The sequence below is a fragment of the Mirounga leonina genome, unplaced genomic scaffold (assembly GCF_011800145.1).
Source record: "Mirounga leonina isolate KUSES-001 unplaced genomic scaffold, KU_Mleo_1.0 Mir_166, whole genome shotgun sequence".
Lineage (NCBI taxonomy): Eukaryota > Metazoa > Chordata > Mammalia > Carnivora > Phocidae > Mirounga > Mirounga leonina.
The window spans coordinates 23,697,862-23,724,099 of NW_023270418.1; the positions used below are offsets into that span (position 1 = coordinate 23,697,862).

Genomic DNA, 26,238 nt, shown 5'->3' on the forward strand with positions numbered 1-26,238 from the left:
GCCCCGCATCGAGCCCCGCATCGAGCCCCGCATCGAGCCCCGCATCGGGCTTCCTGCTCAGCAGGAAGCCTGCTTCTCCCTCTCTTGCTCCCCCTGCTTGTGTTCCTTCTCTCGCTGTCTCTCTCTGTCATATAAATAAATAAAATTTAAAGAAAAGAAATCCTCTAAATGCCAGTGTAGGTGGCACAGGAAACTTGTTTTGCCCTCATGGTGTCCCCCATATGTCGTTGGTTACAAGAGAAGGGACCACTACTTACAAAAACAACTCAGTTAACGTGAACAGTTGACTGTCGGTCAGTAGTATCTTCTTAGTAAAATAAAGGTAAATAAAGAATTTATAGAAGTTCTAACTTAATACTGTCATTTTGGAAAATGCTGCTTTCACTTTTGACTTTTGATTCACACAAATGTGAAAGAAATACGGAGTTAAAAATCCTTTTATATTCTCTCCAGTCTTAAGGTTTGTCTGTTCCCCGCCCCCTCCAATTCCTTCTGTATTGCCCACAACTATTAAGTCATTAGGAAAGAGATAATACTGAGAAATACTGAAATTTAGATGTCCTCTTTTAATTATAAGTTTAAGGGTGTTTTTACTCCTGAATCTATTTCTGTTGGAATTTTCAAGAGACCAGATATTTATTCTTTGGAATAAATTCTTTGGAATAAATAGTTAATTAAGCATGGCTTTATCTTTATTCCCACCTCCCATTTTCTTTCCATTTGTTTTACTTATGGTTTCTTAAATTGAATACTTAAGTTTTTAAATTATAAAGTCATTTAGAGCTATACATTTTCTTCTGAATGCTCCTTTTGCTGTATGTCATTTTTTTTGTTGTCAGATACTCTCCATTTTGTTAATTTCTAAGTAATTATAACTTTCGTTTTTATTTCATTTTTTATTATAAAAAGCTTCTTAGTTTATACATGGTTAACTTTTTGTTGTGTATTTCTAGTTTATTGGATTATGGGCAAAAGCATCTTGGAAATTTTTTTTAACAGTCAAGAGTATGATTAATTTATTACATTCCTTGAACTGGAAAGAATGTGAAAAGTTGAGTTAAATAACAAGACCTTTATTGAGGGTCTCATATATAGCAAGTGCTCTTTACAGGAACTATCTCATTTAATCCTCACCACAACTTTATGAGGTAGGTATTACTTACCGACATTTTATAAGAAAGGAATCTGAGATATAGAAAGATTGGATGACTTGCCATGTATACCATTACATATATAGAGACTTGGTTTTATTATTCAGATCCTCTGTATTTTTGTTTATATCTACTTGAGCTGTCAAAGAGGTATGTTGAATCTTCAGGTTATAGTTTTGGTTTGATCAAGGTCTCCTAGTATCTCTAGGAATTTTTGCTTTATGTATTTTATTGCTATATTACTTATATATAAAGGTTTATGGCTGTTATATTTTCTGAGAGTATTTTGTCATTACTCAGTATCCCTTTTAATCTCATTTCATAACTTTTGGCCTAGAATCCTGCTATAAATAATACTACCTTTTTTTTTTAAGATTTTTATTTATTTATTTGACTGAGAGAGACACAGTGAGAGAGGGAACACAAGCAGGCTTCCCAAGGAGCCCAGAGCCCACTGCGGGGCTCGATCCCAGGACCCTGGGATCATGACCCGAGGTGAAGGCAGACGCTTAATGACTGAGCCACCCAGGCACTCCAAAATATTGCTACTTCTGCTTTCTTTTTCTTTTCTTTCTTTCCTCTTCCTCTTTTTTTTTTTTTAAGCTGAGTATTCTATGCTTATTTATTTTCAAACTTCTTTGTAGCTCTTAGGTAGGAAGACTATTTCAGTTGTTTAAACCTTTCTGTTCTGTTCTTCATTTGTCTACAAAGAACTTTCTCAATAGGAAAGAGGATCTCTACAATTTTTTTTTTTTAAGATTTTATTTATTTATTTGACAGAGAGAGACACAGCGAAAGAGGGAACACAAGCAGAGGGAGTGGGAGAGGGCGAAGCAGGCTTCCCGCGGAGCAGGGAGCCTGATGCGGGGCTCGATCCCAGGACCCTGGGATCATGACCTGAGCCGAAGGCAGGCGCTTAACGACTGAGCCACTCAGGCACCCCGAGGATCTCTACAATTTAATAATAACTCTAACGCCTAGAAAGTGGGGAAATTAATGTTTTGTCTGTTTGTACTTGAACTTGTACTTAACTATTTTTTCTTAAATGTTACTGATTTGCCATATTGAGCTTTTCATTCTGAATCTAAAACATTTAAAAACTCTTATGTTAAAAACTGGAAAACAGGGACGCCTGGGTGGCTCAGTCAGTTCAGCAACTGTCTTCAGCTCAGGTCATGATCCCAGGGTACTGGGATAGAGCCTCATGTCGGGCTCCCTGCTCAGTGGGGAGTCTGCTTCTCCCTCTCCCTCCGCCCCTCCCCCCCTGCTTGTGTGTGCTCACATGCTTGCTCTCTCTCTGTATCTTAAATAAATAAAATCTTAAAAAGAAAAAAACCCTGGAAAACATTATTTTTTTTAGTAAACTTTAGTTAACTTTTCCCAGTTTTGTTTTGTTTTGTTTTTAGTAGACTCCATTTCCAGGGTGGAGCCCAATGAGGGTTTTTGTTTTTTTTTTAAGATTTTTATTTATTTATTTGACAGAGACAGAGATAGCGAGAGCAGGAACACAAGCAGCGGAAGTGGGAAAGGGTGAAGCAGGCTTCCCCTCGAGGAGGGAGCCCGATGTGGGACTCGATCCCAGGACCCTGGGATCATGACCTGAGCCGAAGGCAGATGCTTAGCGACTGAGCCACCCAGGCACCCCCAATGAGGGGTTTGAACTCACAACCCTGAGATCAAGACCTGAGCCAAAATTAAGAGTCAGACACTTAACCGACCGAGCTGCCCAGGCACCCCTAAATTTTCCCAGTTTTAAGGACTAGAGATATTATCTGGAGTCATTTTTATATAATCTCTTGCCAAATTATTCAGTTGTTTCTTTGAAATTATTTGCCTTTTTCTTCTTTGTTGTCTCTGTCACCTTAAATCTAGTGTATCACCAACTCCCCGTCTGGATTGCTAAAGTAGCTTCCTAGCTGGTCTCTCTGTTTGTTGTCCCTTTACTTTACCCTCCCCTCTCTGTATTCAAATTAATGTCCCTAAATCTTACCCAAAGAAGAATCTGCATTGACTCCCTACTAATCTTTTAGAGCCTCTTTTGCTCACTTTCATGACTGCCTAATAATCTGGCCAGACCATACTTACCCACCTTATTTTTCTTTACCCCTTTACATGAAAATTCTCAGTTATGTATTTCCTAATTTTGCTTCTCCCCTATTCTTTCTCCTCTCCCTCTGAGACTCCACTTACACATATGTTAGACCTTTCCCTGTGTTCCCCCATGTCTCAGGTAACCACATGTCTCATTTTGTACCTGTTGTCATGGTATGATTAAATACCTTAAATCATGCCCTTTAACTCTCAAAAGTATCCCGAGAGTACATGGTCACTTTGTGTCTTTCATACACTGTTCTTTATTTTCCGTCCTTTTGCCTTTCTGTACTTCATTCCTGATACTTTTTTTTGGCCTGTATTCACGTTCAGTGTTTCTATCTTCTGGTCTAATCTGATGTTAGACTCAACCATTGAGTTCTTTTTTTTTTTTTTTATAAAGATTTTATTTATTTATTTGAGAGAGAGAGAGAGAGAGAGAGAAACAGCATGAGAGGGGATAGGGTCAGAGGGAGAAGCAGGCTCCCCACTGAGCCGGGAGCCCGATGTGGGACTTGATCCCAGGACTCCGGGATCATGATCTGAGCCGAAGGCAGTCACTTAACCAACTGAGCCACCCAGGCGCCCAACCATTGAGTTCTTAATTTAGTGTTTTGTTTTTTAGTTCTAGAATTTCTACTTGGTTCTTTTTGCAGTGTTTAGTTCTCTGTGAAAATCCTCAATTTTGTGCTTTATTTAATTGAACATATTAAGCATAGTAATTTTTTTTTTAAGATTTTATTTATTTATTTGACAGAGAGAGGCACAGAGAGAGAGGGAACACAAGCAGGGGGAGTGGGAAATGGGAGAAGCAGGCTTCCCGCCGAGCAGGGAACCCGATGCGGGGCTCGATCCCAGGACCCTGAGATCATGACCTGAGCCGAAGGCAGATGCTTAATGACTGAGCCACCCAGGCGCCCCTAAGCATAGTAATTTTTAAGAATGTGTCTGATTTTTAACATACTTCTAATGTCTGTTGTATATGTTAGATTTGGGTCATTTGGATTTTATCTCCATGAATGCCCAGTTTATTTTAATATGTGCCAGCTAGTGTATATAAAAAATTGTAGAGATAATTTGGAGGCTAGGGTGACATTATTTTCTTCCAGAGAGAAATTACATGTGTTTCTGCAGAGGCAAAGACAGACCTTATCCCACATTGTTGAAGATGAGTGATGTTTAAAATTTTTCATAATAAAAACTTTAAAAAAGTTATTTTGAAATCATACAAATTACAACTACATTTAATTGTTTTCTGAGAGAAAAAGTATCCACTGTTTTTGTAAATTAAAAAAAATTAATACAGCAATAGCATATTTATCTGGGCTATTATGGATAAAAATGGAAAGGAGGAACAGAGATGGACTGTGAAGAACAAGGAAATACTTGGAGAAAAAGGAAAGGAAGAAAGACCTATAATAATATCTGTCATCTCTGTCCCTTTTGTCCTCATTTTGTGTGCTAATCTTAAAATTCAACCCATTACCTAATGTAAAATGGTATGGCTGCTTTGGAAGACAGTTTGGCAGTTTCTCAAAAAGTTAAATGTTGAATTACCATATGACCCAGTAATTCCCTTTGTAGGTATATATAAAGAACTGAGAACATATGTTAACACAAAAACTTGTACGTGATGTTCTTAGCAGTATTATTTATAATGGCCAAAAAGCGGAGATAGCTCAAATGTTCGTCAACTGATGAATCAGTAAACAAAATTTGGTGTAGCCATACAATGGAATATTATTCAGCCATAAACAGGAATGAAGTACTGAGACCTTCCACAACATAGATTGAACCTTGAAAACCTTATGCTTAGTGAAAGAAAGAAATCACAAAAAGACCACATATTATATAATTTCCTTTATATGAAATGTCCAGAATAAGCAAGTCTGTAGCTACAAATCATAATATTAGTGGTGGCCAGGTACTAGAAGGAGGGAGAATTGGGGAGTGACTGATAACAGATGTGGAATTCCATTTTAGTGTAAAGAAAATGCGATGGTTGTGCATCTTTGTGAATATACTAAAAAGCAAAAATCTGTACACTTTAAAATGGTGACTTTTATGATATGTGAATTGTATATCAATTTTTAAGAAAAACTATATAAAACGATTAAAAAAAAATTCCTAAATCACCCCTCCCTCTGCAGTTCAAAAGCTCTAGGTCTTTGTCCCCTTCCTTCCAAGCTATTCTCCAGTCCCAATCCTGTGCACTCTGTAGTTTTCAAAACTACCTTTCCTTGCTACCTTATACTCAGATCTTTACAACTGTGTTTCTCTTGTGCCTACACTGACTCCTGATGATTTGGGCCTTAGCATTCTGTAGATCCCATAAACTTTCTCTTTTATATGTTTGCCATGTTCACAAGTAAACATTTTCTTTCAACTTGCCCATTCTTATCTCAGATGTGTAGTCTCTCATATTGTCTTGTTCTTTTGCATTTTTTTTTTTTTAAGATTTTATTTATTTGCGAGAGAGAGAATGAGAGACAGAGAGCATGAGAGGGAGGAGGGTCAGAGGGAGAAGCAGGCTTCCCGCTGAGCAGGGAGTCTGATGCGGGGCTCGATCCCAGGACCCTGGGATCATGATAAGGCAAGGATTTTCTGTGACGGGGTTTGTAAGTACAGCCAGAGCAGTCATTCAGATGTTTGAAAAACTGTATTTGAAATAGGTTTACAAGGAGATAGACCTAGTTTTAGAAAATTTTATGCGAGGTGCAAGTTAAGTTTTCTACCCTGTTACAGATCATTTGATGAGAATTGATTTTGTTTGTTAATTTAAAAATTTTTTTTGAAAACCATCAGATCTACAGAAAAATTGTTAAGAATTTTACCATGTACTCTCATATACTCTTCACCTAGATTCACACATTGTTCGTGCTTTACTGCATTGCTTTGTCATACAGTATATGTCTCTGTGTCATATGCTATATAACATAATAATATATAATTTCTTTTTTCCCTTTCCCTTTTTTTTTTTTGCTGGGCCCTTGAGAAAAGTTACGTGTATTTCTAAGAACAAGAGCATTGACCGGGGCACCTGGGTGGCTCAGTTGGTTAAGCGACTGCCTTCGGCTCAGGTCATGATCCTGGAGTCCCGGGATCGAGTCCCACATCGGGCTCCCTGCTCAGCAGGGGGTCTGCTTCCCCCTCTGCCCTCTTCCTTCTCGTGCTCTCTGTCTCTCATTCTCTCTCTCTCTCAAATAAATAAATAAAATCTTTAAAAAAAAAAAGAGGATTGACCAAAGTGTAATTGTATCGAATTCAGGAAGTTTAACATTAGTGTACAGTTACTAGTATGCCTAGTATACATTCATTACCAAGTGTTACCGAGTATATAGTCAGTACCAAATGTTACCAATTGTTTCAATTCTGTTCTTTATAGCAACTTCTTTTTTCAGATTTAATTTATTTTATTTTATTTATTTATTTATTTATTTATTAAGATTTTATTTATTTATTTGACAGAGAGAGAGATAGCGAGAGCAGGAACACAAGCAGGGGGAGTGGGAGAGCGAGAAGCAGGCTTCCTGCCGAGCCGGGAGCCCGATGTGGGACTCGATCCCAGGACCCTGGGATCACGACCCGAGCCAAAGGCAGACGCTTAACGACTGAGCCACCCAGGCGCCCTTTATTTATTTATTTTAGATTGTATTTTTAAGTAATCTCTACACCCAATGTGGGGCTTAAACCAAAAACTCTGAGATCAAGAGTTGCATGCTCTGCCAACTAAGCCAGTCAGGTTCCCTTATAGAAAACTTCTTAGAAGTCTATGATGGGGGCGCCTGGGTGAGTCAGTCAATTAAGCGACCCACTCTTAACTTCAGCTCAGGTCATGATCTTCAGGTCTTGAGATCAAGCCCTGCATCAGGCTTCACACTCAGCGTGGAGTCGGCTTGAGATTCTCTCTCCCTCTGCCCCTCCCCGCCTTGTGCAGGCTTGTGCTCACTAGTGCTCTCTCTCTCTCAAATAAATAAATAAAAATCTTTGGGCGCCTGGGTGGCTCAGTTGGTTAAGCGACTGCCTTCGGCTCAGGTCATGATCCTGGAGTCCCGGGATCGAGTCCCGCATCTGGCTCCCTGCTCGGCAGGGAGTCTGCTTCTCCCTCTGACCCTCCTCCCTCTCGTGCTCTCTGTCTCTCATTCTCTCTCTCTCAAATAAATAAATAAAATCTTTTAAAAAAAAAAAACTTTAAAAGTCCATGATCGGGGCGCCTGGGTGGCTCAGTCGTTAAGCGTCTGCCTTTGGCTCAGGTCGTGGTCCCAGGGTCCTGGGATTGAGCCCCACATCGGGCTCCCTGCTCGGCAGGAAGCCTGCTTCTTCTCCCTCTCCCACTCCTCCTGCTTGTGTTCCCTCTCTTGCTATGTCTCTGTCTGTCAAATAAATAAATAAAATCTTTAAGAAAAATGAAATAAAAGTCCATGCTCAAGCATTGCATTTAGTTGTCATACCTCTTTAATTGACTTTATTCTAAAACAATTTTTCAGCCTTTTTTGGGGGGGACTCTTTCATAAGATTGACATTATTGAACACTACAACCCAGTTATTTTGTAAAATGCCCTTTTTTTTTAAAAAAGATTTTATTTATTTATTTGAGAGAGAACAGAGGGAGAGGGAGAAGCAGACTCCCTGCTGAGCAGGGAACTCGATGTGGGGCTTGATTCCAGGACCCTGAGATCATGACCTGAGCCGAAGGCAGACACTTAACTGGCTGAGCCACCCAGGTGCCCCTAAAATGCCCTGTCTTTTAATTTAACCTCATCTAATTGCTTCCTCCTGGTTGGATTCAGTTATACTGTTTTAGGAGGAAAGCTACATAAGTGATACGTCCGTCTTACTACATGACATCAAGAGGAATGTAATGTCAATTTTTAAATCATTGGTATGTTTCTTTTCATTATTTTGTTAAGATTGGATCTACCAGACTTCTCTGTAAGTAATAGTAATCTGCGGGAAGATTGTGTAAATATCCCATTTGCCAGCAAACTGTCACACAGTGGTTATCATCTACTGGTGATTTTCCCCCCCACTGGTGGTTTTTATAATTTTGTTATTCTTTATACACTTAATACTTGACTACTGTGAAGAAGTATTAATCTGGGGCACCTGGGTGGCTCAGTCGTTAAGCGTCTGCCTTCGGCTCAGGTCATGATCCCAGGGTCCTGGGATCGAGTTCCGCATCTGGCTCCCTGCCCAGTGGGAAGCCTGCTTCTCCCTCTCCCACTCCCCGTGCTTGTGTTCGTGCTCTCGCTATGTCTCTCTCTGTCAAATAAATAAATAAAATCTTTAAAAAAAACAAGAACAAAACATCTAATTCACCTCATTAAAAAAAAAAAGAACTATTAATCTTCCCCCATTTATTGTACATCTGCCTCTGAAACCAGTGTTGGGGAAAATGTGAAAATCCTTGCTGTAGAAAAAATGGCAAGAAAAGATTGTCTCTGCTCTTCCATTGTTAGCTGGAAAAGTAAATATAAAATTGTGAGTTTTAATTTCAGTGCTCCCCAGACCTCATATTCGTGCATGATAAACATGAGTTTAAAAGTGCATTATGGAGGGGCACCTGGGTAGCTCAGTCGGTTGAGCATCTGACTCTTGATTTTGGCTCAGGTCATAATCTCAGGGTCATGAGATTGAGCCCCAGTCGTTTCTGGGCTGGGCATGGAGCCTGCTTAAGATTCTCTCTTCCTCTCCCTCTACCCCTCCCCCACCACCACCCCCCTCTCCGGTGCTTGTGCACTTTCTCTCTCTCTTAAAAGAAATCTAAAAGTGGTTGATAGGTACAGCGTTAAATTCTTATCAATCTTGAAAATAACGTTTGTGCTGAGCATCTGTCAGTAATTTTTTTAATTGTAGGCAAAATATCCTATAATCTCTTTAATAGTTTTTGAGGTTACTATTTTGTACTTTGCATGAATAGAAATAAGCATTATATAAATATGAAAGCAGTATTGTTAATATGCCAGGAGTTGTTACTCAAAACAACTGAATTTGGTTAATAATATCCTAAAATAAATCATGGAAGTGTTAACTTTTCAATATTAGATCAGTTCCATATATAAATTGCTTTTCAAAAAACCTAAAGTTTTCAAGAGAATTAGGAGACAAGCCACAGACTGGAAGAAAATATTTGCAAAAAACACACATCTGATGAAAGACTTATCCAAAATATACAGAGAACTCTTAAAACACACAACCCCATTAAAAAATGGACCAAAGACCTTAACAGACACCTCACCAAAGATACACAGATGGCAAAGAATCATATGAAAAGATACTTAGCATCATATGTAATCAGTGAAATGGGATATACATACAAGGTTATTACAGTATTATTGGCTATATTCCCTATGCTGTACTTTTCATTCCTGTGACTTACTTATTTTATAGCTGGAAGTCTGTCCCTCTTAATCCCCTTTACCTATTTCACCCATCCCCCTACCCAAAACTCAACATGCTCTTACCATATGACCCAGCAATCACACTCCTTGGTATTTACTAAAGGAATTGAAAACTTGTCCCCAGCAGGACAAGGGTTCTTGGAGGCTTCTTTGGGGGAAATTCAGTGTCCTCACAGGGCAAAACCTCTATGTACTGACGCTCGAGGTTTCTTTCAGTTGAAAAAGTTTGGAGGGGGGGTGTAGTTTGACCCTCTGAGCCCCACCAATTTACCAGCCTCACTCATATACCCTGAGTTTCTGCTGTCTTTTTGATACCTCATGCTCAAATGTGAATGGGACAGCCAAGGGATTGCCAATCATTTGATGAAAGCCTCCAACATCGCCGCCACTGTTTTTCAAGCCAAGCGAAGAAGGAGGCTCCAGAGATGGGAGTGGGAGTGTGTATTGTATAGATGGAGATTTCTATGATTTGTCCTGCATAACTGACCACCCCAACCTGCACATACACAGACAGGGTAAAGAGTGTTGTTTGTGAGACTTGTGCTGGATAAGTGACCAGGGGAGCCTGATTAGTTGACATTAGCTGGCCTCCAGGTCAGAATTGGCCCTTCTGGTCTGGACGCTATAAATTTTGCCTCACATCCCTTCCTGCTCCAGGTTGGGCTGGTCCCCCAGAACGGAATCGGGGGGAGGCAAGCGCATAGGGCCCAGGCTCCTTGAAGATGTTAAGACATGGTAACAGGAATTCAGCTCGCTCCAAACTGCACGTAGGCGAGCAAGTGTTTAACTTCAAATCCTGTCATTTGCCCTATGAATACGGCCCTTAGGGGATTTTCAGCTGGAAGTCTCACCTGAGGGGAGGATGCTCCGCCCATGCCTCTCAATTGGGACTCCAGCCTGACTGTCTCCACTGGGGCTTCCACTAATGAGGTTGGATGTTTTAAGTACCTGATTTGATATAACTGCCTTATTCTCCTTTACTGCTTACTATTGCCCTCACCTATGCAAATTTCCCTTTTCTTCCTTCTGTTTCTGTTAGATTTTTTTTTTTTTTAAAGATTTTATTTATTTGACAGAGAGAGACAGTGAGAGAGGGAACACACGCAGGGGGAGTGGGAGAGGGAGAAGCAGGCTTCCCGCGGAGCAGGGAGCCCGATGCGGGGCTCGATGCGGGGCTCGATGCGGGGCTCGATGCGGGGCCCGATGCGGGGCCCGATGCGGGGCTCGATCCCAGGACCCCGGGATCATGACCTGAGCCGAAGGCAGACGCTCAACGACTGAGCCACCCAGGCGCCCCCTGTTAGATTTTTTTTTAAGATTTTATTTATTTGAAAGAGCGAGCATAAGTGGGAGGCAGAGGGAGAAACCCAACTCCCTGCTGAGCAGAGAGCCCCACGTGGGGCTCGATCCCAGGACCCTGAGATCATGACCTGAGCTGAAGGCAGATGCTTAACTGACTGAACCACCCAGGCGCCCCTCTGTTAGATTTTTATAATATCAATAAAGTGGTTTGTTTCCCCTTCGAAACTGGAGTACTGCTGCCGTGAATCTTTTTTCTTCAGAACAGAGTGCCTCATATAGACTTGATCATTGAAGTCCAGCATGTTTTTTGATTCATTGTTTCCAAAAAGTTAATGTCTGGTCATCTAACATTAGGAAGGGCAGTGTTGCCCTGAGTGGGGTTATGAAAGGGATGTAGGGCTCAGAGTGGGGTCTGCTTCTTCTGTGGACTTTTATAAAATAATCTTCCTGTTTCAGCCCCATCTGCCATTCAACTTTTAAGAGAGCTGGTAACTCTCATTCCTTAGCCTCTCCGGTTCTTTGGTTCAGATGAGCTTGCTTTTGTTTAAGGTTTTCTCATGGCTGGCTGGGATATGGATCAGCTCTGCTCTGCTCAGTCAATTATCTGATCATCTCTGCTCTGCTCTTCTCAATTATCTTTTCCTTCTGTTTTCTGTCTTCCAGAACTGTGATGCTGTTATCTCCATGCCCATTCTTCTGGTCACTGCGTGTATGCTTTTTAAGCCCTCCCCCCGCCCCCACCATTTTTTGTTTTAATGATATTTTAGGAGTGAGCAGAAATAAACATAAGCCTGAAATCCTTTATACTTAACCTTCACTTTTCCCCCCAATATTTTGTTGATATCTTTCATTTGTTATTTCTTTTTCTGACTTTTTAAAATTTTTCTTTAAGATTTTATTTATTTGAGGGATGCCTAGGTGGCTCAGTCGGTTAAGCGTCTGCCTTCGGCTCAGGTCATGATTCCAGGGTCCTGGGATAGAGTCCCGCATGGGGGGGGGCGGGGAGGTCCCTGCTCAGCAGGGAGCCTGCTTCTCCTTCTCTGCCTGCCGCTCTCCCTGCTTGTGTTATCTATCTCTCTGTGTGTCAAATAAATAAATAAAATCTTGAGAAAAAAAAGATTTTATTTATTTGAGAAAGAGAGCAGAAGCAGGAGAAGTGCAGAGAGAGAGCAGAAGCAGAGGGAGAGGGAGAAGCAGGCTCCCTGCTGAGCAGGGAGCCCAACTCGCGGCTCAGTCCCAGGCCCCTGGGATCATGACCTGAGCCCAAAGCAGATGTTTAACCAACTGAGCCACGGAGGTGCCCCCTTTTCTGCCTTTATTTGTAACCTTTATATTTCTGTGCTTTTTAAGTGAAAATTAACATTTCAGTATGAAAGTAAGTCAAAGATCCAGAGAACCTGCCTATCCAGTTAAGTCTGCTTTTCCCTTAGTTGATTATATATTTTTCACTGGAGCAGTGATGTAGAATCTTCTATCTAGTATTTGGATGTCAATGATCATCTACATCCTTTATGTAACAACGGGAGAATTTATTTAATGGCATGTTCTCTCTTGTTGCGTTAAAATATAAATAACATAAAATTTACCACGTTAACCATTTTTAAGTGTATAGTTCAGTGGTATTACATTGTTATGCAGCTATCCCCACCACCCATCCCCATAACTTTTTCTTCTTGTAAAACTGAAACTCTATAGTGTTGAACACTAACTCCTTCTCCTCCCCCAGCTCCTGACAACCACTATATTACTTTATGGCAATGATTTGACCACTCTTAAGTACCTCATATAAATGGTATCATACAGCATTTGTCCTTTTGTGACTATTTCACTTAGCTAATGAGTTCATCCATGTTGTAGCACGTGTCAGAATTTCCTTCCTTTTTAAGGCTGAGTCATATTCCTCTGTGTGTGTGTGTATACACATTTTGCTTATTTATTATATTTTCGATACTTGTTTAAAAATAGTTTAGTATGGTATAAATCTCTACACGTTCTAAACACTTTGGGAACCTTAAAGAGTTATTTGTTGTTAGGAATTTCTATTAATGAAAGTGATGGAGGCAACTGGGTGGCTCAGTGAGTTAAGCGTCCGACTCTTGATTTTGGCTCAGGTTATAATCTCAGGGTCGTGAGATCAAGCCCCATGGCAGGCTCCTCAGTGGGCATGGAGCCTGCTTAAGATTCTCTCCCTCTCCCTCCACTCTCTCTAAAAAAAAAGGAAAATGATGTGCAGAGAATGTTGTTGACATGAAATTGCTATTCAGAGCCCACTAAAAAATTTTTGTTATTTGTTAAATGTTGTAAGTCTTGAAGAAAGGCCTTAATTGAGGTTATTTCTCAGGAGGAAAAGCTCTAAGTGGTGAGTCTGGGGAAAACAGGTGTTGTTAAAGGGCGCCTGGGTGGCTCAGTCGGTAAGCGTCTGCCTTCAGCTCAGGTCATGATCCCAGGGTTCTGGGATTGAGCCCCGCATCAGGCTCCCTGCTCTGGGGGAAGCCTGCTTCTCCCTCCCCCACTCCCCCTGCTTGTGTTCCCTCTCTTGCTGTGTCTCTCTGTCAAATAAATAAATAAAAATCTTAAAAAAAAAACAAAACAGGTGTTGAGGGGGCAGCAGTCTGGGGGAGGATTACGATTTGTAACTATATTTTTGACCTAGTTAAGCCATTTTATAAAAGGTAACACTTGATAAATTTAATCAAATATATGTTGGTGGGAACCACATACAATTTTTTGTAAATCTGAAATTATACATAGTAATTAGGTTATGTCCCTAGGGCAAAAATTTAATAAAGAAGGTGGTAAGTAGTTCTGATTAACGTACATATTCAGCATATGATCAGGAGAGGGATAAGAAATTTAAAAGGTTGCAGAAGAATTTGCAACATAATTGAGACACTATAATGCTAAGAGGCAAAATGGCCTTGACTTGAACTAAGTGATAACCCAAAGCCCTGCTTTGGCGCAATCCTCTAGCAGCTGTTGCACTGCCTTACAACCCACCCTATCAGGGCGTCTGCACCCTTAATGTAAACAGGCTTTTAGTCAATTAAAATGTGTTGGTGACAGTGACTAATGTGGGCCATGTTCTGCAATGTGTAAAGAAAAGAAAGCCAAATGAATACATTGTCAGGTAAGAAGCCTCTCTAGGTGGTTTTTTTTTTTTTTTTTTTTTTTGGAAAGGGCATTGGGGGGCAGGGGCAGAGTGAGAGGGAGAATCCCAAGCAGGCTCCGCACCCAGTGTGGCTTGATCCCGGGACCCTGAGATATAAAGAATTGGACGCTTAACCAACTGAGCCACCCAGGGACCCCTCTCTAGACTCTTGTTGGAATTCCAGTTTGCTTGCCCCTGAGGTAGAGAAAGATATATGAACCTCATAGTGGGATGATAACTACTTAACCAACTGAAATAATTTTACTTTCACAAAGTGGCCGCCTTTTAGGAAGGGCAGTATGTTGATCACTTGATGCTTCTCTTTCCGTCTACTTAGCAGTTTTATTTTTCAAATAATAAATCGGATTTATGGTATATTAACTGTCTCTTGTAATTGAAGTTGTCCTCAAAACCTTGATTGAACTAATAAAATCAGTTTTTTGAGTATGTACATCCAAGGACTAGATACTGGTTCTGGATCACCATTTATTTGGTAATCTCAGTGACCAAGATCTTTCTTAAAAGTGCCAGCAGGCCTCTGATTACCTTTTCAAAGTCATTTTAACCTATTTCCCCTAATGACTTTGCATGGGGAATCTTGAAGGTTAGACTTAGGAGTTTGTCAAAATTTCTGGAGCATAGGAGCAATATAATGATACAATGCTTTACTTACATTAGTCTTTCAGCATTGTGCCTAAGATTTACAGTGTAACCTAGAAGAAGGTGTTGAGGAAAACTTCCTATACATTCTTACGCTTAGTACTTGGGGGCCTGAAATTTAAACTGACACAAGACTAGCAACCATAGGAGTACTCAGTGGTGAATAACCCACGTGGTTAGAATTTGGACTTATATGCCTAATTTAGCAAGAGAAAGGGGCCTAGGAGAAAAGGCTTCCTCCTCCCCACCCCCAGCTTTTACAAACTGTTTATTTTTCATCAACCTTATTTCCATTTTGTTTGCCTTTGTGGAAGAGCAGCTTAAGACCACTCAGTGGTTGTTGCTACCCATTCAGTGGCCTGAGCAGTGGGAGCTGCAGACCAGTCTTCAGTAGCTGGCTGGGCGCTCCAGTCTTCAGTAGGGAACTGCTGAATAGGCACAGAGGGCACGCCTTCAGACCAGTCTGCGACTTCAGGCTGAATAGCAGTGAACTCAGGAGCTGGAGCCGTCCATTCACCCTGACATTCCTCCTTAGTCACAGCCGAGAAAAGGCTTTAAAAAAAAAAAATTGTATGTATGTATGTATGTATTTATTGTACTCTCTACCCAACATGGGGCTCGAACTCACGATCACGAGACCAAGAGTTGCATGCCGCTCCCACTAAGCTAGCCAGGTGCCCTGGAGAAAAGACTTTTATAGGAAGAACAAATCAGTTTCTTTAGAAAAGACAAATGAGTCTTTAGGAGAACAAATGGGAGATAAGAAAGTTTGTGATAAAATTTGTTTAGGTAGGTGCAAATGGTCTTTCCATCTTCTTCCCGACCTTGAAACTCCCCCAGAGCAGGGACTTGTGATCTCTTGGGAGTAGATGCCAACCTGAAATGGGAATTTATGGCTGTCCTCATTTTTCAGAAGTTCCTGCTTTTAGTCAGATAAGGGAAGCCCAAGAAGGTTTCTTTCTACATCTGTTGAATCTCAAATGTCCTCAGCTTAAAATAATCTTTATGCCAGAGTGGCTTATTTTGGGATGGCATATCCTGATCTTCAAATGTAGAGTAACTAACCAAGTGAGTCTCTTCCAGATAAGAAATGAGACCTGGATTAAGGTGGTTCTTTGGAAATGAAAATGTAGCACATATAAAAGGATTTTGTATAAGCAGGAACTTGAAGGATTTAGTAACCGGCTAGTATTAGTAAAGGGCAGAAAAAGGGAAGAATTATAGATCTCTTTTTAATGTTTGTTCCAAATTTCCCTTTAAAGTCCTTGAAACACTCAAAGAAGGCGTTTCGCAAAAAGCTAAGGCATAGGGTAAACTTTATGTAACATTTATATTGTAAAGAATGAATTAACTGCTTGATAGGTGAGCCCTAAGGGAACAAAAAGCTCTGATGCCTGTAGATAACTTCTTCCCCAGTGGAGATCTCACCCCGTTTGGCTCAATAACTAACTCTAGTTACATAATCCTTTTAGTGCTTACCGAGGTACAAAAAGTCACAAGAGTCATTGTGCTATTATGTTTGCATTGGTAGATGTTCTGGTGTTGGGAACACATTCCCCACTTCAGTATAAAATAAGGGCAGTACAGCCCTCCAGCACTATTCTTATCTCCGATCTGTTGCTGTGGTTGCTTTAGGGCCTTGAGCGGTTTAACCCTTTAAAAGGCTTTTTATTTTTACCATAACATTTGTTTGTGTTTTCAACCAAAATTAGGAAGGTCAGAAGGTGGGTGTATGCTTCAAAAGAATGTCAAACAGGGCGCCTGGGTGGCTCAGTTGGTTAAGCGACTGCCTTCGGCTCGGGTCATGATCCTGGAGTCCCGGGATCGAGTCCCGCATCGGGCTCCCTGCTCGGCGGGGAGTCTGCTTCTCCCTCTGACCCTCCCCCTCATGCTCTCTGTTTCCCATTCTCTCTCTCAGATAAATAAATAAAAAAAAATGTCAAACATACACATGGTAGGCTCCAAAAGATAAGTCCTTTATAATTTGGATCACTTCAGGCTTTAACCTGTCCTTGATCACCGTGGACTCTACTGTGCCATCTGAGTCCTGCAGTAGCTGCTTCTTAGGTGTTTTATTTCTCCTTCATTGGTTTCTCCCCCCTCCCCCATAAATTTGCTCAGATAGTGCTATACCATAGAGAAAATCCTTTTCACAGCAGCTTGAGGTCTCTTCCTGTTTAAATTCTCAGAATCTAGCTGAAGCACCCCCCCCTCTTAAGAAGTGATCCTCTCAAAGGTCATTACAACACGATGCCAAGTCCAGTGGCCTTTTTCTCACCTTGAAAACGAAGGAAACCAGAATGTGTCACCCCAGAATATGCCTCTTTGACATAAAAATTATTTTGATCTGAAGGCAATTAAGCAGCAAATACAGGAGAACCTTTCTTTACCTTCCACTTTTCTGCCTGAAGGTGAGATAAATTCTCCTTTTCCTAGAGACAGACTCTTAGCAGCTCAGAGAAGGCACTGGTGGAATCTGCAAACAAACCTTACCCCATTAGTTTCCTCCCATATATTTATCTTCCCCCAATTTGCCACCCTTGAAAGCCTAGAACTGCTTTCATTTGTCTTGTCATTTCTCTACAACTTTATCATTCTTTGTTGAAGATCCCATATAAGCCATAGTTCTAAGCCACACTGTTGAATTATTTTTCTGTTGAGGTTTCTCTTGTGAGATGTGCACTGCAGGTGTTATAAACTGTTTTTCTCTTGTTAATCTTTTTGTTAAAGAGGCCCAGCTGAAAACCTGAGGGGGTATAGGTAAAGTTTTGCCTCCTCCACAAGAACTTTTATATTATTTGACCATTGACCATCCCTTCAATCCTGAAACTTACTTCCTCTCAGTTTCAGTGATAACTGCTCAGAAATCTTTTTTCCTATTTCTCTGATAAGTTCTGGCATTTCTCTCTATGGTTCTTTTATGTCATTTTCTTGGGGCCTTTGTTATTTCCCTGTTATCTTCCATGGTGATTTCCTCTACTCCTATGCTTTTGTTTTTGTTTTGTTTTTAAGATTTTATTTATTTGAGAGAGAGAGAATGAGAGAGAGAAAGCACATGAGAGGGGGGAGGGTCAGAGGGAGAAGCCGACTCCCTGGGACTCCAGGATCATGACCTGAGCCGAAGGCAGTTGCTTAACCAACTGAGCCACCCAGGTGCTCCTACTACTATGGTTTTTAAACTGTTCCTTCTTTTTGGAGAATATCTACTTCTCTCCAACTTTAACCTCAGTCTTAACCTTTCCATTAGTTATAAATTGGATATTTTCAGATTGATCTTCTGGTGTTTTGTTTTTTTTTTTTAATGTTTTATTTATTTATTCATGAGAGTCAGAGAGAGAGAGGCAGAGGCAGAGGGAGAAGCAGGCTCCCCGCCTAGCAGGGAGCCCTATGCGGGACTCGATCCCAGGACCCCGGGATCATGACCTGAGCTGAAGGCAGACGCTTAACCATCTGAGCCACCCAGGTGCCCCTGATCTTCTGGTGTTTTTTTGTTTGTTTGTTTGTTTTTAAAGATTTTATTTATTTGAGACAGAGAGAATGAGAGAGAGAGAGAGCCCATGAGAGGGGGGAGGGTCAGAGGGAGAAGCAGGCTCCTTGCTGAGCAGGGAGCCCGATGCGGGACTCAATCCAGGGACTCCAGGATCATGACCTGAGCCGAAGGCAGTCGCTCAACCAACTGAGCCACCCAGGCGCCCAATCTTCTGGTGTTTCTAATTCAACCTATTAAATAACCTGAACTGATTGTAAAAAAATAATGAACCTCGATCCCAAATGTCTACCACAAGAAAAATTAATTTATGATGGATCACGAATATAAACATGAGAGGTAAACAATAACATTTTTAGAAAAAAAATGTAGATTTTCATGACTTTGAGATCAGCAAAAAAATTTTCAACAGAGCACAAAGAAGTGCTAAAAAAAAAAAAGTTGAGAAATTTGACTTATTAAAATTAAGAACCTCTGTTAATCAAAAGACTCCATAAGAGGATACTACTACTCAGCAATAGATAGAAATGAACTATGAACATAGAACACAGCATGGATGAATCTCAAGCTAATTATACTAAGTGAAAGAAGCCAAAGAGTACATACTGTCTGATTTCATTTATATAAAACTGTAGACACTGCAGATAGGCATTTATAGGGATAGCACAGCAGTGGTTGCCCAGGAATGGGGTGTTAAGGAGGTGCTGGAAAGAGGGATTACAAAGGAATATGAGGAAACTCAAGGATAGGTATGTTCACTATTTTGTGGTAATGGTTTTACAGTTAAAAATAGATGTCAAAACTTACTGTGTCTTGGGGCAGTTGTGTGGCTCAATTGGTTAAGCGTCCAACTCTTGATTTCAGCTCAGGTCATGATCTCAGGGTTGTGGGACTGAGCTCTGTTGGGCTCCAACCTCAGCGCGGAGTTTGCTTGTCCCTCTCCCTCTGCTCCACCCCCCGTCCCCCCACCAAGCTCATGCTCTCTCTCTCTCTCTCTCTCTCTCTCTCTCTCAGATAATTAAATAAAATCTTAAAAAAACACAACAACCTTACCATGTCTTACACTTCCAGTATATTTTTTATTGTCAGTTATACCTCAGTAAGGCTGTTTTTAATGTGGAAATAAAGACCACAAAATGAGAATGGGTGAAGGCCATTTAATCAGAGCTTGTCATAGCCCAGGAGTTAGCTGCCATCCCTTGCATTGGCAAAGACTCAGAGGCAGGTAGACCAGTGGGAAGCTTTATAGTGGAAGAAAGGGAAAACTTTCAGATATGTCCTGATACGGGGTTATTGGCATGGGAAAACTATAGGCAGCCTAACTACAAGTGGGGGTATCCTGTGTAGTAGTTGTTTAGGGATATATATTTGGTTTTTCTGTGGTTGGTCCTAAGTTGGAAGCAGGGACAAAAATTAGGGAACTGTCAGTTATTACTCAAGTCTTGACTGTTTGGGGTCAATTTTTACAGGGGTTGTTGTTTGGCTTCCTGGACTAGTTAGTTGGCTAGAGATAGTCTGACTTCCTTGACTGGTTACTGTAGATAGTATGTTGGCTTCTTGGGCTAGATAATGGAGATTTTTTTTTTTTAAGATTTTATTTATTTAATTGACAGAGAGAGATAGTGAGAGAGGTAACACAAGCAGGGGGAGTGGGAGAGGGAGAAGCAGGCTTCCTGCGGAGCAGGGAGCCCGATGCGGGGCTCGATCCCAGGACCCTGGGATCATGACCCGAGCCGAAGGCAGTCGCTTAACCAACTGAGCCACCCAGGCGCCCCGATAATGGAGATTTAGTTTGGCTTCCTTCCTGGGCTGGTTCCTGCAGGTTGTGGGTCAGAGCTCTATTTTTATATAGTAGTCTGGCCTTTGTCCATTAGTATATTCAGACTCTCATGAAAAGAAACAGATGCCATAAGAAAGGCAAGACACAAACTGGGAGAAGATATTTACAGTGCATATCCAACAAAGTACTTATATCCACTATATACGTTTTAGAAACTTCTACAATTCAGTAAAAAAAGATAACCTAATTTTTTAAATGGGCGAAAGGCTTGAACTAGTACTTCATTCATTAAAGAGGACTTCCAAATAGCTAGTAAGCATATGAAAAGGTGCTGATAGGGGAAATTCAGTGATCATTTAATCACTAATTTAATCACTAATCATTTAATACAGGTTAAATGAGATACTACCATACCCCTGCCAGGATGGCTAAAATTAAAGAATTAGTAGTACCAAGTAATGGTATAGCTGTGGAGCAACTGGAGCCCTCATATGCTGATGATAGGAGTGTACATTGGTACAGATTCTGGAAGACTGTCCGTTGTCTATTAAAACTACGTATACTGGGGCACCCGGGTGGCTCAGTTGGTTAAGCAACTGCCTTCGGCTCAGGTCATGATCTCAGGGTCCTGGGATCGAGCCCCGCATCGGGCTCCCTGCTCAGCAGGAAGCCTGCTTCTCCCTTTCCCACTCCACTGCTTGTGTTCCCTCTCTCACTGTCTCTCTCTGTGTCAAATAAATAAATAAAATCTTTAAAAAAATTTAAAAATAAAAAAATAAATAAAACTACGTATACTTTGGACCAACATAACACTGCTGGGTTTACATCTGATGGCAAGGAATATTTATATCCACCAAAAGACTTGTGTAAAAATATAATAGCCAAAACCAGGAAACAGCCTGCTTAGAATTTATAAATAGTTTGTGGTAGGGGCACCTGGATGGCTCAGTCGTTAAGCGTCTGCCTTCAGCTCAGGTCATGATCCCAGAGTCCTGGGATCGAGCTCGGCATCGGGCTCCCTGCTCCGCGGGAAGCCTGCTTCTCCCTCTCCCACTCCCCCTGTTTGTGTTCCCTCTCTCGCTGTCTCTCTCTCTCTCTGTCAAATAAATAAAAATCTTAAAAAAAAAAAATAGTTGTGGTATATTCATAAAGTGGAGTGCTACATAGCAGTGAAAAAGAATAAAGTGCCACATGCAGCATCATAAATGATTTTCACAGGAATGACTTGAAAAAAGGAAGCTACCCACAAAAGAGCTAATACTGTTTGATTCCATTTATATAAATGGAATGATTTGTCAAAATAGATAAAACTGATCTATGATGATAGAGGTCAGAATAATGGTTATTTTTTAGTGCGTTTACTGACTGAGGGGACACAAGGGAGCCCCCTAGATTATTGGAAATGTTCTGTAACTTGATCTGAATTGTGGTTATATGGTTGTATACAAACAAAATATCTTTTGAAATAGAAGTGAAAACAATAAGATATTTATTGATCTGTACACCCAAGATTTGTGCATTTCACTACATGTAAGTTATACCCCATTTTTATTTATTTTTATTTTTTATTTTTTTGTACTTTCAAGTTTTTATTTAAATTCCAGTTAGTTAACATATAGTGTAATATTAGCTACAGGAGTAGAATTTAGTGATTCATCACTTATATATAACACCCAGTGCTCATCACAAGTGCCTTCTTTAATACTCATCACCCATTTAGCCCATCCCCCATCTACATCTCCTCCAGGAACCCTCAGTTCGTTCTCTATAGTTCTGTTTTATGGTTTGCCTTGGTCTTTTTTTCCCCCATGTTCATCTCTTTCATTTCTTAAATTCTTCATGAGTGAAATCGTATGGTATCTGTCTTTTTTGACTAACTTATTTCACTTAGCATAATACACCCTAGTTCCATCCACATCATTGCAAATGGCAAGATTTCATTCTTTTTTTTTTTTCCCCGTCAGAGAGAGAGAGAACAGCAGGGGTAGGGAGAGGGAGAAGCAGGTTCCCCCCTGAGCAAGGAGGTTGATGTGGAGCTCGATCCCAGGACCCTGTGATCATGACCTGAGCCAAGGCAGACACTTAACCACCTGAGCCACCCAAGTGTCCCACAAGATTTCCTTCTTTTTGATGGCTGAACAATATTCTGTTGTGTGTATGTGTGTATCACAATTTCTTTATCCATTAGGACATTTGGGCTCTTTCCATAATTTGGCTATTGTTGATAGTGCTGCTATAAACATTGGGGTGCATATATCCCTTTGAATCAGTATTTTTGTATCCTTTGGGTAAACCCCTAGTAGTACAATTGCTGGATCATGGGGTAGTTCTATTTTTAACTTTTTGAGGAACCTCCATAGTGTTTTCAAGAGTGGCTGCAGCAATTTGCATTCCTACTAACAGTGTAAGAGTGTTCCCCCTTCTCCACATTCTCACCAACACCTGTTAGGTTTTTTGTGTTGTTGATGTTAGCCATTCTGACAGGTGTGAGGTAATATCTCATTGTAGGTTTGGTTTGTATTTCCTTGATGAGTGAAGTTGAGCAATTTTTCATTTGTCTGTTGGCCATCTGTATGTCTTTGGAAAAATGTCTATTCATATCTTTTGCCCATTTCTTAACTGGATTATTTGTGTTTTGGGTGTTCAGTTTGATAAGTTCTTTATAGATTTTGGATACTAACCCTTTATCATATATGTTATTTGCAAATATCTTCTCCCATTCCTAGGTTGCCTTTTAATTTTGATTTTTTCCTTTGTTGTACAGATTTTTATCTTGAAGTCCCAGCAGTCCATTTTTGCTTTTGTTTCCCTTGCCTCGCCTCGCCTTACCTCGGGAGACGTAGCTAGTAAGAAGTTGCTACGGTTGATGTCAAAGAGGTTGCTGCCTGTGTTCTCTAGGATTTTGATGGTTTCCTGTTCACATTTAGGTCTTTCATCCATTTTGAATTTATTTTTGTGTGTGGTATTATATCTCAATTTTTAAAATTTCCTTTTTCAACTCTCTTCTATCTTTCCTTAAAACTAGCTTCCTGTTTATTGTTAACTGAAATCTTGTCAAACTTTTTGTAGTTGGTCCTTAAATCCCGTCAGCTCCTCCTTTAAAATATCTCCCATCCATACTGTTTCCAAACCATGACTGTGCTAGAGTTTGAGCCTTGACCACAAGCCTGCATTATTGCCAAGGACTTAACTGGTCTCCCTGCTTTTCATACTCAAAACTGTTCTACAATATGCCAGCAAAGCTATCTTTCTAAAGCACCATTCAGATGATGCTAGCACTCTGATTGTGTTAATTCCTTTACTCAGAAGTCTTGAGGGAGCTCCCATTTCTGTTGTATTAGGTACAGATCAGGCTTGCATGCATTCAAGATTCTCATGATCTGGCCCCAACCAGCCATACTATTTCCCTATCCATACATAGTGCTTTAGAAAACTGGGATACTTAATAGTTCCAAATCCATTTTGTTCTCTGTTGCTGATACTCTTTGTTCATGTTCTTCTCTCCCTAAATGCTTTTTCTTCCTCATACCAGCCCTATCTGAAATCATTTCAGCCTGAGGGGCTATGATGTGCCCCATGAAATCCATAGGATATAATCTGAGTTAAACAGCCAAACATTTCTATATATGTGCATTTTTCTAGAGAAAGGGCTTGTCTTGTTATCAGATTCTCAAAAGGGGTCCATGAATCCCCCAAAGTTAAATTGATTTAGTGCTCTTCTGAAGGAATACAAATGATCTCATTTTATGTTTTTTTAAGATTTTATTTATTTGAGAGAGAGCAAGAGCATGTGCCGGGGGTCGGGGGGGCAGAGGGAGAAAAAAAAAATCCCAAGCAGACTCCCAGCTCTTGCGGAGCCCAATACAGGGCTCAGTCTCACCACCCTGAGATCGTGACCTGAGCCAAAATCAAGAGTCGGACACTTAACCAACTGAGCCACCCAGGCACCCCTCATTTTATGTTTTAACAGAGTTTTTGTCTTGTTAAAACTTAGTCCTCACTATGGTGGGTAGTAGAAGTATTTTTAATAGATAAGTTATATTTAAAGCTTAAAGTTTCAGATGCAGGTAAAATGGCTTGTCCTCATCCATTATTTAGGTCCCTAGGTCTTTTCGTGTGTGTGTGTGTGTGTGTGTGTGTGTTCTGGAATTAAATTTTACAGCCTAGATTTCTCTTTGTGGTGAGCAATTTATTTTCCTCAAAAGATACTATCTTAATATTTTTCACTTTGGTATCTTAGGGGGAATTTTTTTTCCCTCCCACATGACTGTTTGCACAGCTAGACAATACCATCTCTGTATGCTTTGAATTTAAAAGATACTAGTCACATTTTTCAACACTTTTTTTTTTTTTTTTTTTTCCTGTTTCAGATTCCTATAGGCAATGGAAACTGATCTCAGTTCCCAGGACAGAAAGGACCTGGACAAGTTTATTAAATTTTTTGCCCTCAAGGTAATTTATCTATTCTCTTGAGCTCAGAACTGTTAGAAATAACTTCCGTGCTTCTCCCTTTTTGGAAACATAGAATAACAGCTTGCAGCTTGCCCATTTTAAGGGATACTTCTGTCTGTTGTAAACCAAACTGTGAAGTTTGGGGGCGGTACTGGGGGTGTAACTAAAAAGTAGCTTCCAATTTTCCACAGCTACTTGTTCAAAAAAAAATTTTTTTTTTTTGCAAGGCTGTTTGCAGAAATGTCAAACTATTATGCCAGGTTATTGGCACAGTATGTTCCCTTGGGGTGGGAACAAAGATTGTGGACTGGAATGGACAGCATTTTGGGCATCTTCCCTAAAGCATCAACTAACTCTGAAATGTCTAACTTCCATTTTATTGTTCCCTTCTGGGTAAATGAGAAATTAAAACTGAATTTTGAATACTTTAGAAGTTATATTTTCTTAAATCTAAAAATCATTTCCACCTCTATCACTCCTCCTTCTCATGATTGCCATGTAAAAAACAATCCATGCAGTAGATTCTGGTTGTAAAATTAGTTGGGAGACTTTTGCCATATGGGCCAAGTGATATAAATAAGTGTGGAATCCTTGGTTTAAATCTACTATGATTACATAAGTGTACGGCAGTGAATATTTAAACCTACGGTTGGACTTGTCTTTATGAAAGTCAGAGCCACCATGTGCAAATTTCTTTCTGCCATGTGAGAATATTACAGATCCCAAGCCTTAAACTAAAATTTCTCTAATCAGTTGACATTATGCCCTCGGAAATATTTGCAGTATTATTTTTGTCATGGTTTTTTTTTTTATATGTTCTTGAATTTTAAAATCCTATCCTTTCCTAAAGTGTTGTTATGATCATTGGCATCTTTTTAACCCTGCATTCAGAGGGTGTTAACTCTGACTGTGAGTCAAATTAATTTAAGACTGTTCATCTTTGATATTTTTTTGTTTGTTTTTTCCTTTTTTTTAGACTGTCCAAGTGATTGTCCAGGCTCGACTTGGCGAGAAGATTTGTACTCGTTCATCTTCATCCCCAACTGGTTCAGATTGGGTAAAATTCCTGTTTTTTGTTAAGGCATGTTTGTCATAAGGAATCGTACATAGTGCAGTTGTAAAGAATACAATTTATAGTATTCTAAATCATAACATTAATATATCTAATTCCATTTGATTCATTCACTTGGAAAGTATGTTCTTCATCGAATGTTCGTCCTAGGTTTGATTCTCATCTTTCTTCTGCAATAGGTGAAAAACTTAGTCTTTAGAAAAATACCTTGTTAACTAATCTTATTATATAATAAGTCATTAGCTCTTTCAGCCTGAGTTTTGGGGCTTTGAATCAGGATATCTTTTCTGGGCAAGGGAGAAATGAATGAATGTCCTTAATTACTCAAGGCAATGCCTGCATTAGCCAACATAACCATCTCACTGCTTTAAGTTGCCGTAATGTTTCTTGTAAGTGTTTAACACAAAGTCCCTTTTGTTTTCTAGTTCAATTTAGCAATCAAAGACATCCCAGAGGTTACACATGAAGCAAAAAAGGCCCTGGCGGGACAGTTGCCTGCCGTTGGGAGATCGATGTGTGTGGAGATCTCACTCAAGACTTCTGAGGTAAGGCTATGGCCAGGATGGTGTCTTCATTTGGCACTCAAAGCTCTTCACACCCTGCTTCCAGCTCAGCCTCATTCCTGTCTCTTCCCTCTCTGAACGTAGCGCTCTCTGAGGAGGTCAGATTTTTGTACTTATCCTCCCAAACACGT

General features: G+C 40.3%; 1 protein-coding gene across 10 annotated transcripts in view; it reads left to right on the forward strand.

Moving 5' to 3' along the window:
* Positions 1-26,238, forward strand: part of ATG13 (autophagy related 13) — a 54,010-nt gene that overhangs the window by 3,819 nt on the left and 23,953 nt on the right. For 8 of the 10 annotated variants that reach the window (XM_035012713.1, XM_035012712.1, XM_035012703.1 and 5 more), the window contains 3 exons: positions 24,391-24,472; positions 25,449-25,529; positions 25,970-26,089. In XM_035012713.1, coding sequence (XP_034868604.1) covers positions 24,404-24,472; positions 25,449-25,529; positions 25,970-26,089 — 270 coding nt within the window. In that variant the 5' untranslated portion in view covers positions 24,391-24,403. Of the gene's footprint in view, positions 1-22,784; positions 22,948-24,390; positions 24,473-25,448; positions 25,530-25,969; positions 26,090-26,238 lie in introns of all 10 variants that reach the window. The other 2 variants (XM_035012706.1, XM_035012707.1) reach the window with 1 other exon arrangement.